Source organism: Mastigoproctus giganteus, chromosome 9 (assembly GCF_048544385.1).
Source record: "Mastigoproctus giganteus isolate SK-2022 chromosome 9, ASM4854438v1, whole genome shotgun sequence".
In the NCBI taxonomy this organism is placed as follows: Eukaryota; Metazoa; Arthropoda; class Arachnida; order Uropygi; family Thelyphonidae; genus Mastigoproctus; species Mastigoproctus giganteus.
This window is the reverse complement of record NC_143583.1, coordinates 138,682,313-138,695,410: the sequence shown is the minus strand read 5'-3', so window position 1 is coordinate 138,695,410 and position 13,098 is coordinate 138,682,313. Positions and strand designations below refer to the sequence as shown.

The following is a 13,098-nucleotide window of genomic DNA, read 5'->3' as shown; positions in this document are numbered from 1 at the left end:
TTTCCATTTTGAGAAACCTTACCCTGTTCAATCAGCTTCAACTTCTCGAATATCCGCTACCAATTCCTTAAATGCCAATCTCCAGGTTATTCTCCAATGGGACAAAGGCAACTTAGTTGATTTCAATCCTTCTAAAACTCAGTCTTGTCTTATATCTCACAAAAAGGCTTCTTCTGCTCCTATGCTCATCTTTGGTGACACTCCGATTTCTAGGCAAAATGATATATCTCTTTTGGGGATTACCCTGACTTCTAATCTCTCTTGGCACATGCAAATTACAAATTTTGCTTTCTCTGCATCTAAAAAACTTTGTTTTCTCTTTCGCTCTCAGTTTTACTTTTCTTCCAAACAGCTGTTCACTCTGTACAAATCACAAATCCATCCTACCATGGAATATTGTTCCCACATCTGGAACGGTGCCTCGAAAACCTCTGTCAGGCTTCTAGATTCCATTCAGAAGAGGGCAGGTAGGTTAATTAATACCCATCTCTAACAGAATCTCTCCACTCGCTGTCTCAGACGTACTGTTTCTGCTGCATGCCTTTTATACAGATACTTCCATAGGCACAGTTCTTCTGAATTGCCGTCTATAATTCCTGCTCTCTCTTTCAAAACAGTCCAAACACATGCAGCCACTGGCCAACATCCATTTACTGTCCAACTTCCAACTCACAGATCCAACTTTTCATCTTCCTCGTTTATTCATTCAACTCCGTTTTCTGGAACAACATTCCTTTATACATATTTCCTGAAAATTACAGTCTACAGAAGTTCAGATCGAATGTCAACAAATATCTTCTTTCGTCTTCTCAACCTCTAACCCAAGCACGGTATTAAGTACTATAGATTCCAATACCTCTCGTGTTTGGGGTTTTCATAAAAAAAATAAAAAATAAATAACATATTTTGATTTTAATAATGTTCTCTGGAGAAATTAAATTTCTCCACATGTAATAAAAATGGTCACTAAGTTTTATTTTTACCACCATTATAATTTGTCATGCAGCCGATGAGCTGTACGATCAGTTATAAGTTGGCAAAGAGCACAGTGGTGTGGAAATAAATCTATTCTTTTGGAACATCAGTAAGCCAATATTTTTGAAAGATATGAACCACACATTTAATGAAGCATATATTTTCCCAGCTGCACTTAAACTGGGCATTTTCTATCTCTCTTCAGTCTTGAAAGTGACATCAAACTGGTTACTGATCACTAAGTAGCTCACAATGCATGATCAGCAACATAGCTGTAATTTTCAGGAGTTGTTTATGCTAGATAATGAAGTTCACTGAATAAACTAAAAAATGAGAAATGTCACCATTGTTTATACAAGTACTACATTGCTTTCTTAATATAAAATAATATTTTTCTTAATATTTTTAATATTTTAAAAATATTAATATTTTAATATTAATTTTTAATTTTTCTTAATAATAATAATATTTTTCTTAATATTTTCAGAATGTAAAATAATGATTCTTTTTTTACAGAATGTTCAAAGCCAGAATTTCTAGAGTTCCTGTACTTAGTCTTCTTTTCATGGATTATACCATGATTGGCATAACTCACAAAAAGAAAATACTCCTTTCAGCTCTGAGCAAGAGTTTTCTCCCCTGCCACATGAAGACTGGGGGAGCACCACTGATGACTAAGCAGAGAATGAAAGGTTCATAGCTAGTTAGGTTATGAGAAGTGGCTGTCTTTTCTAACATGAGTTTATGAGGACTTTCAAAACTTTTTAAAAGAAAAGAATGAGATTGGTAGCTAACCACTGAAAAGTTACTTGGACTGCTATACAATCAGCACTCTGATTTTTATCATGCTAGTCTTGGTACACCTGGTGATGCTAGATATTATTTTCCAATATTTATAGAGTGTGATTAAAGATCTACTGCTTTTATACAATTAAAGAGTTAATTGGGCATGATTAGTGTTAGGTACTGTTTTGTGTACTACAGGGAGGTTAAAGACATTCCTCTGTAATTTACAAATTGGAAATTCTTCGAATATAGGTTTAATGGTTAATTCTAGGATGTAGTTATGCTATGTTTATGTTATTATTTACTGTACTATGCAATCCCAGCCAGCTTTCCTTTTTAATTGTAAATAGAATACCCCATAATCTATTTACAATGCTGTACCATTAATTTTGATATACAATTAACTCAGATTCCTTTGTACAGGGTCAATTCATTCTCAATGTAATGTCCATATCATAATGAAATGCCATGAAGGTATCTGACACTATAAAGTTCCAACATAAGGTTGCAATAATCCCTGAGGATTCAATTGGCACTTGTAGGTGTACTATGAAAATTCAAAATTAGGAGAAGCCCAATCCTGGAAGCAGATGTCTAAACCAGGAATTATGGTCACAATGAGGAAGTCAACTTTTCCTCAAACGTGAACCATTCCAACAGTACAGCAGTTAACAGTAAAGGGGAATACCTCAATCAGTCTCTATATACAGTCCCTGGAACCACAATAACACCACAGCATCACAGGTCATCCAGAGTAACCACAATGCAATCCAATAGGCTCATTATGGTGGTCAAATCCTCCACTGGAGCCCCAATTTGTATGAAACAAGCCTTCCCAAAAAAGCGTTAGGGGTTACCTCAACTGCTCTGAATCACCTGTTAGTGGAGGAGGCATCTGGAGGTTTCATAGAAGCTGTAGTGTTCACAGGGTAGACTCACCTATAATCAGAACAGTATCACTCATAATAATATTTCATTCTAATGTAGCATGGCATGACCTTTTCAAGCCCTTTTTAACTGTCATTCAGTATCTGGCTCATGCCCCTCCAACTGCAACAAGATCCTCCTCCTCCTCCTCCCGAATAGTTGAACTACAAAATTTGAAAGTGTGTAAAAATAAATAAAATTTTTATTTTGCACCAACTTCAATTAATTGTTCCCCTCACATCATAATACTCAACACATTCATAGGAAAGATGGTTCCAATCTTCCAGGAATCTGCAAGTACATAGAGTATGCTTAGTGACTCCAAATCCCCTTAATTTTGCAAAAAAGGAACCATGTCCAGTCAAAGGATAAGTTGTAGAGAGATTGGGATTAAACCAAGTTTCCCACTATTTACCATTAGCATTTACCAACAGAAGAAATTTTTTTTTTTTTATTGCTCCTTTCACACATTTGCTTCAACATTCTTGCCACTGTTTTACCAATTCTGTCTAAAGATGCTTCCTATCCTCTTCGTAACTCGAATAAATCTATTTCAAGTGACAAAATAGTTATATGGCAGCTCCTTTCTTAGATGATACCTCATTGATAGAAACTCCAAGTAAATCCATTGGTAGGTGACCTGTCAAAACTTGAAATGCATCAGTAAACACAATTTGACATACCCATCTCCAACAGAATAGATTGCTGAATTGAAAAGATCTTTCCACATTGAATTTCTGCAAAGCAGAGCTCAACCAGATATGTGATGCATATACCACAATTGGCAGGAAAATGCAGTCATAAAATAAGGCCAATGCTTTACCTCTGAAGCCCCATTCTTCCCTTGTAATTTGAGCAATCATGCCCACAAATTTTTGAATTTTGTCTGCAAGTTTATGCTATGTGGGTTATGAAGTGCATTTGCCTGTCAATGATCACTCCCAGATATTTTAGAGTTTTAACTGATTGAAGACTGACTCCCCTAGCTGGAAAAAGTCATCTGCTAGCATTTTGGCTAGAACCCAAAGTGTTGAGAAAAATTTACAAGCATTTGCAATAGGACAAGCCGGCAGCTGGCTTTCCAGCCTGTTCTGAGGTGCACACAAAATCAAGTCCACCTTTCAGTAAACTTTTAGAGATGGAAGACTATGCACTGTTGTGCATCTCTTTTTTGTGGTGCTGGCAGGAAGTGTTTTATAAAACCAATGGTGTTGCCTTGTTCCACTTGTTTGAATCCTTTGTACTACTCATTTTCTACAAAATTAAATACGACAAAACAAAACCACTATAGTAAAGCTTGTATAATTAATGAATAAGAAAATTACAAAGCATGTGGAGGATCCAAGGACAGTTAACAACTGACTTGAGTAGTTCGTGTGCAAACCATCCTCAATGTCGCTGGCTTGCCAGCTAGGTGTTTACAGGCTAAAAATTTACACCCAACACAATAAGTCAGGTCTGTCTTGCCAACTTACCGACCAACAGTTTTTTCATTTTGACGACTATTTATGTTGTGACCTGGTTTGCTGGCCATCACCAGCCAGCATGTTGTGCCATATTGCAAATGTAGCTTTAAGACATCTTCTTGGGGGGGGGGGGGGGTCCAGTGGTAAGGAAAGCATACATTGTGCATGTTAGAGATCCTCAGTCTAGTTGGGAAAACTTTTTGACTGTTGCAAACCACTCACCCAATTTTCAGATTTTGGTTAAATGCTGAACAGTTTATTGGATGCTTTTTCTTAACAGGAGTAATTCCACCGGACTTGGCTTCAGTTATATATTATAGCTAGTCACCAGGTGCTCCCTTGAACTATAATTCTAGATGATGCATTGCTATTTTGGCTACTCTGTCTGCTGCATCATTTCTTGGTATTTCTAAACATTTTCTGGTATTTCTATATATCTATTGTAGTTCAATACTGCATTTTCGAATTGACATATCTGTTATTAACATAATATAATATGACTAACATAACATAATACAACTGTGCATAATATTTTGCAGATTCTTTATATCACACTTTTAAATTGGTGCAAATGAAATAAAAGTAATTTTCAAATAAAAAAAAAAAATGTACAAAAATGTGTATAAGCCCAGTACTGATGTTATAAACCGTCAGCAATTTTTTTTATTCACAGACTAAGAAGATATAACAAAAACATAATACTCAAAAGGTTTAATTCAATAATGTACTTACACTATTATACCGTCTACCATCCACAATTAAATACATCTGGGGGTTTGCAACAGACTTTAGATTTGTGCCTTTAAAATGTATTGTAATACCACCACTAAAAAAACAAGTAACAATATAATTTACAGTTAAATAAAATGAATTAATGCAGTTCAAATTTTCAATTATTTAAAAAGGTTCTAAGAAGTTTATAGGCTTTTCTATGTAAGCAAATTAATTTATCACAAAATCAGTTAATACATATTACAAAGTCTGTTTTTATACCATGAGAAATAATGTCATTTTGTGTGGCTAATACAAAGATCATCCCAGTTGTTCTATTATTGTCCCACAACCAGCATAATGTTACTAGCTGGTTCTGCATTTCCCAAAAGATAGCACTGATTCTTTAATTTTCTTTTATGTAAAAAATGTAAATTTATGGTAGCTACAACATAAATACACTACAAAAACACCAATAGCAGGTCAGTTGCAATTGTTATGCCAATCAAACAATCTTTTGTTAAAATCTATTTTCTGTGCCATTTTTAAAAGGAATCTCTCTTTTTGGAAATTGTGTCATTAAATTAATTCAGTCTGTTTATACTAAACCACATCTAGCAATTATGGTGACAAAGCACATATGACAGCAATTAAGTAAAATAGACACTGCAAAATAATATGACATCCCTTTACCTGCTTTGTTTACAATACTGAAAAATCAGAAAAGGCTTCAAGAGTCCATGACACTGGATCAGCAATAAAAAAATAAGGAAACAAATCGGTGGTGTAAAATATGAGAAGCTTGAAACAAAACTTTGAGTGGTACTAACAAATGTATGCAGCTTATTTGCCAGTATCAGATCAAATTTTGCAAGAAAAGGGCTGATAAGCTAGCATAACAACATGGAATTAGCAACTTCAAATGTAGCAGTGACCAGCTCCAAGGATTTAAGGAGAGGAATAACTTAATTTTGTGAAATGTTTATGGTGAGTCTAGATCAGTTGACCAAGAAAAGGCCACAGATTAGTTGTGTTCTGTACAGTTCATTCTTGAAAAATGAGGCAAAGGATATTTTTAATCTTGATGGAATGGGTATATTTTATAATTTCTGCCAAACAAAATACTTACTGATTGAGGAGTCTGTAATGGTGGAAAATTAAGTAAACAAAGAATTACTATTCTGTTATGCTAATGCAGACTGCACGACAAAACTGTGTCCACTCATGACTGAGAAATTTTCCAAGTTAAGATGTTTTCAAAGATTTAGCCAACTTCTGGCCGATTATGAGGCCAATCGAAGCATTTGGTTTATGATCAAAATTTTTCATTCTTGGATAAAGAGAAAAAAGGCCAGAAAAATGGCTGTGCTCCTAAGCTGAAAAAGGTTTTTCATTTCAAAAACAAAATATAAATTTGTGATAATTGTTACTGTTTATTTCATCTAGTTCATTTTATTAAAATCTTAAAATATAACTTAATTTAAAATTAATAAATAAGTACATTAATTATTTCATATTCATTACATTTACCAAACTCCTAGCATTGGTGTACATGCAAGTAGTATACATGCACCTGTTCCTATTCTTAGCTACCCTAACACAACCCATGTGTTTATTTGTACCGCAATGACCCCCAGCAGTCTCTAAAATACCCTGTATCTTGTTTTCCAGGCTGCTGCTCATTCCAATAGAAGCAGTGCAAGAATCACTTTCACCTCTGCCAGTGGCTACTGTTAATTTATTAGTCCTTGTATCCTTCCAAGATAGCAGTTTTCCGACCCATCTAACACTGCCTCGATAGCATCAGCAAATATTCTTGCACACTTTCTATTTAAGTGTATCCAATCCCTGTAGAAGCAGTCTCTCCTGTTAACAAGTACAGACAAGTCTGAAAAAAATTCTACCCCTTCAGCCTTGCACAATCTTTCCAGGGCCTAATTGATCGACAAGATTCTCATCATATACTTCTTCCTATTGTGTCTGGGCAGAATTGCAGACACTTTCAAATTCAACCCTAATTCACGGCTGTTTTTCAATAGTGACCTGTACTTGTTAAGTAATTCTGCCGGTCTCCTACTGCCAAGAGTACAACAATATCACCTTTTGCACCCTCAAAAAAATTATATCTGCTCTAAAATGTCATCAACCTTTGCCCCACGGCAGACATACCCTGGTCCTGTTGTGCTTATATCCCTTATACATAGTAAGTTCGCCGTTTCTCTGACAATAGAGTCACTAACAACTACTAGTTCCTGTGGGACCAGCGCATTCCGCCTTGGGGGTTGCTACTGTGTTGTGTAAATCAATGGACACTGCTCATCGTGGACTAATGTTATTAGTGGAGTCCCTCAGGGTTCAGTGTTGGGTCCATTGTTGTTTTCTGTATTTATAAATGATACTGATGATGGTATATCAAGCTTAATGTCCAAGTTTGCAGGGTTGTTAAGGACACTAATGACAGTGTGCTGCTGCAACAGGATCTAGAAAAGTTGAGCAGATGAGCTGAGAAATAGCAAAGGACGTTTAACATTGACAAATGTAAAGTACTACATATGGGAAGCAGTAACACCAGAGTAACGTATCACTCTGGGGTTACTGCTTCCCAAATGTATTATCGTATCAACTCTGTGGTACTACACTGAGAGTGGTAGAGTACGAAAAGGACCTGGGGGTAATTGTGCAGGCAGATATGAAGTTTTCTGAGCAGTGCAGACTGTCTGCAAGAGTAACTCATGGTGTCTTGTCAATGATATACAGGAATTTTTCTAGCAGGGATAAGGAGGTGATTATTCCCTTGTATAAGGCAATGGTCAGGTCACACCTTGAGTACTGTATACAGGTCTAGGGGCCTCATTTTAAGAAGGATGTTTGAACAAGTACAGAGAAGGGCAACAAGATTAGTGAACGGAACAAAGGGTTACTCTTATGAAGAAAGGCTTAAATTTTGCAAATTACAGTGTCTAGAGACTAGGCACCTGCGAGTTGATCTGACTGAGGTGTATAAAGCCTTGAATGGTTTGAGAATGCTCAATGCTGATGGGATTCTTCCTCTTGCTCAGAATAATCACCTGAGAGGGCATAAATTCAAATTGAGGAAAGGCATATGTAGGACAGATGTGTGGAAGTTTCCCTTTAGCCAGCAGGTAGTTGGAATAAACTTCCATCCTTTGTTGTGGAAGTTGCTAGCCTAAATAAATTTAAGGTTGAGCTGGACAGGTATTTGGAACAAATGGAGTGGTGAAATGGGAGTGGTTTTTTTTTTTTTTTTTTGGCTGATGCTGCATAAGCTTGCTTTCTTGCATCATATGCCTCTACTAATGCTAATACCACTCTCTGTCTTCTCCCACTCAACCATCCCTTTAGCCATTGCAGCAATTTGCCTCCAATCCCACACTGCTCCAATTTGTTCAGCAGTCTTCCATGTGCAACAGTATCAAAAGCCTTTCTATGATCCAAATATATGACATCAAAGTTATTCCCTGCATCCAGTTCTTTTGTGACCACATCGTAGTATCCAATCAAATTGATTAGGCAAGACTTTCAAAAAGATTTTCCTTAACAAAATCATGCAGTGTCCGAGCTATAAATGAAGTCTTGTCTACATTATCCTGCAGTGCTTCTTTAACCAGTGCCTCCATTAATTTTCCTGGAACAGATGTTAAACTAACAGGTCTATAATTACTTGTGTTGCCCTTTGATTCTCCTTTGTGAATTGGGGTCACATTTGCACATCTCCAGTACATGGGTACCTCCCCTGAGTTCAAAGAAGCTCTCTTAATTATTGCTAAGCATTTGCTTACTTCCTTTGCTGCCTCCTTTAATATAACTGCATAGATCCCATCCACCCAGATTGCCTTTTTTATGCTTATCTTCAACAATTTCTCCTCCACTTTCCTCTTAGTTTTACAAAATCAACTAGCTCACTTCCAGACTTTAATTCACCTCTGGCATTCCCCACCCTGAATAACTTGTCATGTTTGAATGTAGATGCAAAATACTCATTTAGTTTGTTAGCCACCTGAGCACAATCATCAACAGTTGAACCATCAACATCCAGTGGATCAATCTGATGCATCCCTTTCCTTCTAGAGTTTACATAGGTCAAGAACTCTTTGCTGTTTTTCTTTGCATCCTTTGCCAAATATTTCTCATGATCTGCCTTTGCCTGCCTAATCTCCTTTGTGACAGATCAGCTTATATCTATCATAGGCTTCCATGTCACCCATTAATTTATATGTATCCCATGCATTTTTCTTCTCTGCCACATGTCTCATTAGTTCATCTGACATCCATTTAGGCCTAAACCTTGAACAATATTTCTTAGTTGGCATGTAAAGCCTTGTAGCTTCCAAGATAAATTCTTGGAATCCTTCCCATTTTGAATTTGCTGTTGGTAACATCATCAGTTGGTTCCACTGTATAGAATTTAAATACTGTCTCAGACCACCGTAGTCGCCTTTAAGAAAGCAAAACCCCTTTACTTTTCCCCTGATGGTAGTTACCTCTTTGAGTAAATCCCACTTCAGCACACTGTGTTCACTGTCACCTAGTGGTTCCTTTATCTGCAGATTCTTAATGCATGAAGAATCGCTACTGATAGATCAAGAGTATTACTCCCTCTAGTTGCCTCCTGAACATGCTGATGTAGAATACAGTCATCCAATAAATCCAAAAAAGCCTTGCTAGTGTGTGAGTGACCAACCCACAAATTCCAGTCAATATCTGGGAAATTAAAATCCCCCATTATAAGACTCTCTGATTTACTGGCCCACTCTATTTCCCTGTACAGTTTCTTATTATACTTATGAGAGTCATTGGGCCTATAACACACTCCTACTCTCAATTTTGATCTCCCAATGCTTGTGTCAACACCAAACTGACTCGACACTGCAATGTCCAGAGATGTCGACTGGCTTCATTTCCTTGGATTTTATGTGTTTTTTAACTAATAGCTAACCCCTCTCTCCCTTCCTATCCTTCCTGTACACATTATACTCTCCAAATTCCAGTTCTGCATTTCTTATATCTGTGTGACACCACGTCTCATATATCCCAACAATATCTGCTTTTGATGTTTTGAGCAATACCTCAAATTCATCAAATTTTTTTATTTATTTATTTATCATATTGGTGTTCATTAATAAATTTTCTTTCAGAGAAAATTCTTGTTTGCACAAATTCAAGTTCAATTTCCAGTTCAACTGCCAACTTTTTTGCATTGTCTAGAACAGTGTTTCATAATGTTTTTCAGATGTGGGCCAGCCCCTTCTACTGAAGGGGCTGGCCCACAACTGGGACCACATATATTTGAAAGTACAGTAGACTCCCAATTAACCGGCCTCTATGGGACTGGACCTCAGGCCAGATAAACAAATGGCTGGTTAATCCAAAAACACATGCAAAATACAATTTATAGGTTGTATATTAAATAAAAAATATATATACAGTATGTTGTATATAAATGTTTATTAAACATTTATTTAGAAAAAAAAAAAAAAAAAAAAAAATCGATAATCTTCATTTGTCTTTTTGATTTAAATTCGTTCCTTAAAGCAAAATCACGTCACTTTTTCATAAGAATTATACCAAGGGCAGATGAATTATCTTGCTGTTCGATATATTTTATTGCAGTTTCAAGCACTTTCTTTCCTTCCAAGTGACTTAATTCTTTTGTCATCTTTATCTCGCTCATAGCTTCTGGGTTCTATAGTTCTTCCTCTTCTGCCATTTCTCCTTGACTAACTGCTTCGATAATTTCATCGTCTGTTAACATTTCATTCTCTAGAATGTTATCGCCTGCAAGCCATTTATGGATGTCTCCTTCTTCTAGGTCTTTAAATCTGATAACTGTTTCAAACTGTTAAGTGGAGCAAAGTTGTCGTGGTCTGTCAGATCCTCAGCACAAGGCTCTTTGTCCAGATCGCAGTTTGATGTTAATATTTCAACACCAGGCCATAGTTTTCTCCATGACCTCAAATGTTGATGACCACATTTCCTCAACAGCAGATGCCAAATTGTAAATCACATCCTGGATGTTAATTTTCTTAAGGGCCTCAGTGAGTTCCATTTCTTCTTTGGCAATCTTCTCAAAAATGTCTGAAAGAAGTTTTCTTCTCTGTAACAGCTTTTCAGACTAATTATCACACCTTGATCGATAGGTCGCACTAAAGATGTAACCCACCTTGATGTCATCAGAAGATAGGTCGATGAGATGCACTGGAGCGTTGTTAAGGACAAGAACAGCCTTGAGTGGCAATTTCAAATGCATCAAATGTGCCTTAACTTTTAGAGCGAATTCAGTTGAAAACCATTCTTCAAATAGAAAAGAATCCATCAAGCTGACCTCTGGGCGGGCTTTTTCAGACACCCAGTTCATTACATATCCATTTTACAGGTTCTCCATTATCAATATGTTCCAATAGTTAACACATTCCGTTTACTCTTGTTCGAGCCTATCATTTCAAGTTAACGTAATTTAAAAAACAAAAATTAAGAACAAAAATATGTACACATGGAGTGACTGCAATCCAAATGACACAGATAGCAAAGACTAACTGAAGTGAAAAAAGTTATAGGATTGCTACAGTGCTATGTACTTGTTCCCAGAATATTTTAATTTTGTTTTCTTGCTGGGTCCATGACACCAGAAATCTGATTCGCAGAAAAATCTCGACAAAAATATGGCCAATTAAAGCGAGACCCTAATGTAGTAACAAACGACAAAAAAGATTAAGCTAACATGCAAATATATTAATAAATATTTTTTTAAACAGTTAATTTAATTAATTAATAATGCAGTTAATAATAGTTAATTCTATGCATATAAAAGCTAATTTTATATGCATAGTGCAATATAAGTTGTGTTCTGAGAAGGTGAGTGTTTCATGTACTTCAGTGTACAGACTATATATTGGAGATGTGTAGTATACTTCTCGGGCAATGTGTATTGTGATATGGAAAATGAAGTCAAGCCAGAAGAAAACTCTGCATCATGCTGAACTATATACTGGTGCTTTATATAGTTCAGATCTCATCAGGGATCTATATAACTGTAACAAGGTAAGGTGATTGGCTATTCACTTAGTTATTGAGGGAACCCAAATGATGTTTAAATTTTGACAGAATGATCTTCCTTTATAATGTTCTAGAAAGGTAAATTTAAAGTCTACTATGAATCCTAGGAACTGCATGTTGGCATGTACTGGTACTGGTTAGCCACTGAGCTGCAGCTCCATATCTGGGTGGAATGGAAGTTACTTGGTAAAAATGGATGCACGTTGTATTTTGGGGACAAAGTTCAAAACCACTGACTTTCTTTCAAAGAACTTATGTTAGTCATTGCCCCTCATACCTATCTCTCAACTATATACATGTTGTTAAAATGACAAAGAATAATGTTATAAAAATAACAGTAGTGCATTGTGAACATATGGTGATGTATCAATTGGGAATTAGTATTAATATTAGTATGAGGATCAGTACTAAAGTAATGCCTCCTAACTTTTTCTTTCAAATGTGGCACCATAGATCATTTTGCATGTCAATGAATGGTCACTAGAGATCTCTAGTTTCACCAGAAATTAGACATATGCAGTCAGATATGACTGCATTAAATGGTCTAAAAAGCTTAGCTGCATATGGAGCAATTATTCTCTTCATTTAAGTTGGACTAAAACTTTTCGAAACTACATGTTCACCAAAGTGAACATGTAGTTTTCAAAAGTTTTAGTCCAACTTAAGGAATGAAGAGAATAATTGCTCCATATGCAGCTAAGCTTTTTACACCATTTAATTTTAAATCTTAATTTTCATGTTAATTGACAATGTTTTCCTTGCTGGCAGAGGTATGGTGGTTGTAGACTGTAGTTGGGTTGAGCACTTAATATTGAGACTGTGGAGTTTGGATCACTATTGTTCTGACAGTGGGGAAGATGTTTAACATTTTTTTATAAATTTTATACTGCCTTTACAAATAATTGTTATTGCATTGGACTAGGAGAGTTTGTTGAAAAAGAAGCATCCTATATCAAAAATAAAGGTAATCCCTGTTGATTTCATAACTTCATATTGAATAGGAAGTTTTCACTCAATACTTGGAGTGCCATTGTCGTCACTGTTCTGCAATTTCTTGTGATTGCAAGAAGAAAGAACCGTTGTGCTTGAGTCAAATACTTCAAGACTAAACAATTATTAACACGATAACCCCATGCTCCTGAAGCATAACAAATTATTG

At 36.0% G+C, this 13,098-nt stretch overlaps 1 protein-coding gene across 4 annotated transcripts in view; it reads right to left on the bottom strand.

Annotated features, from left to right (window-relative positions):
- Positions 1-13,098, bottom strand: part of LOC150080768 (plexin-A2-like) — a 1,384,718-nt gene that overhangs the window by 265,193 nt on the left and 1,106,427 nt on the right. For all 4 annotated transcript variants that reach the window (XM_090381170.1, XM_090381171.1, XM_090381172.1 and 1 more), the window contains one exon: positions 4,887-4,980. In XM_090381170.1, coding sequence (XP_090237296.1) covers positions 4,887-4,980 — 94 coding nt within the window. The remainder of the gene's footprint in view (positions 1-4,886; positions 4,981-13,098) is intronic.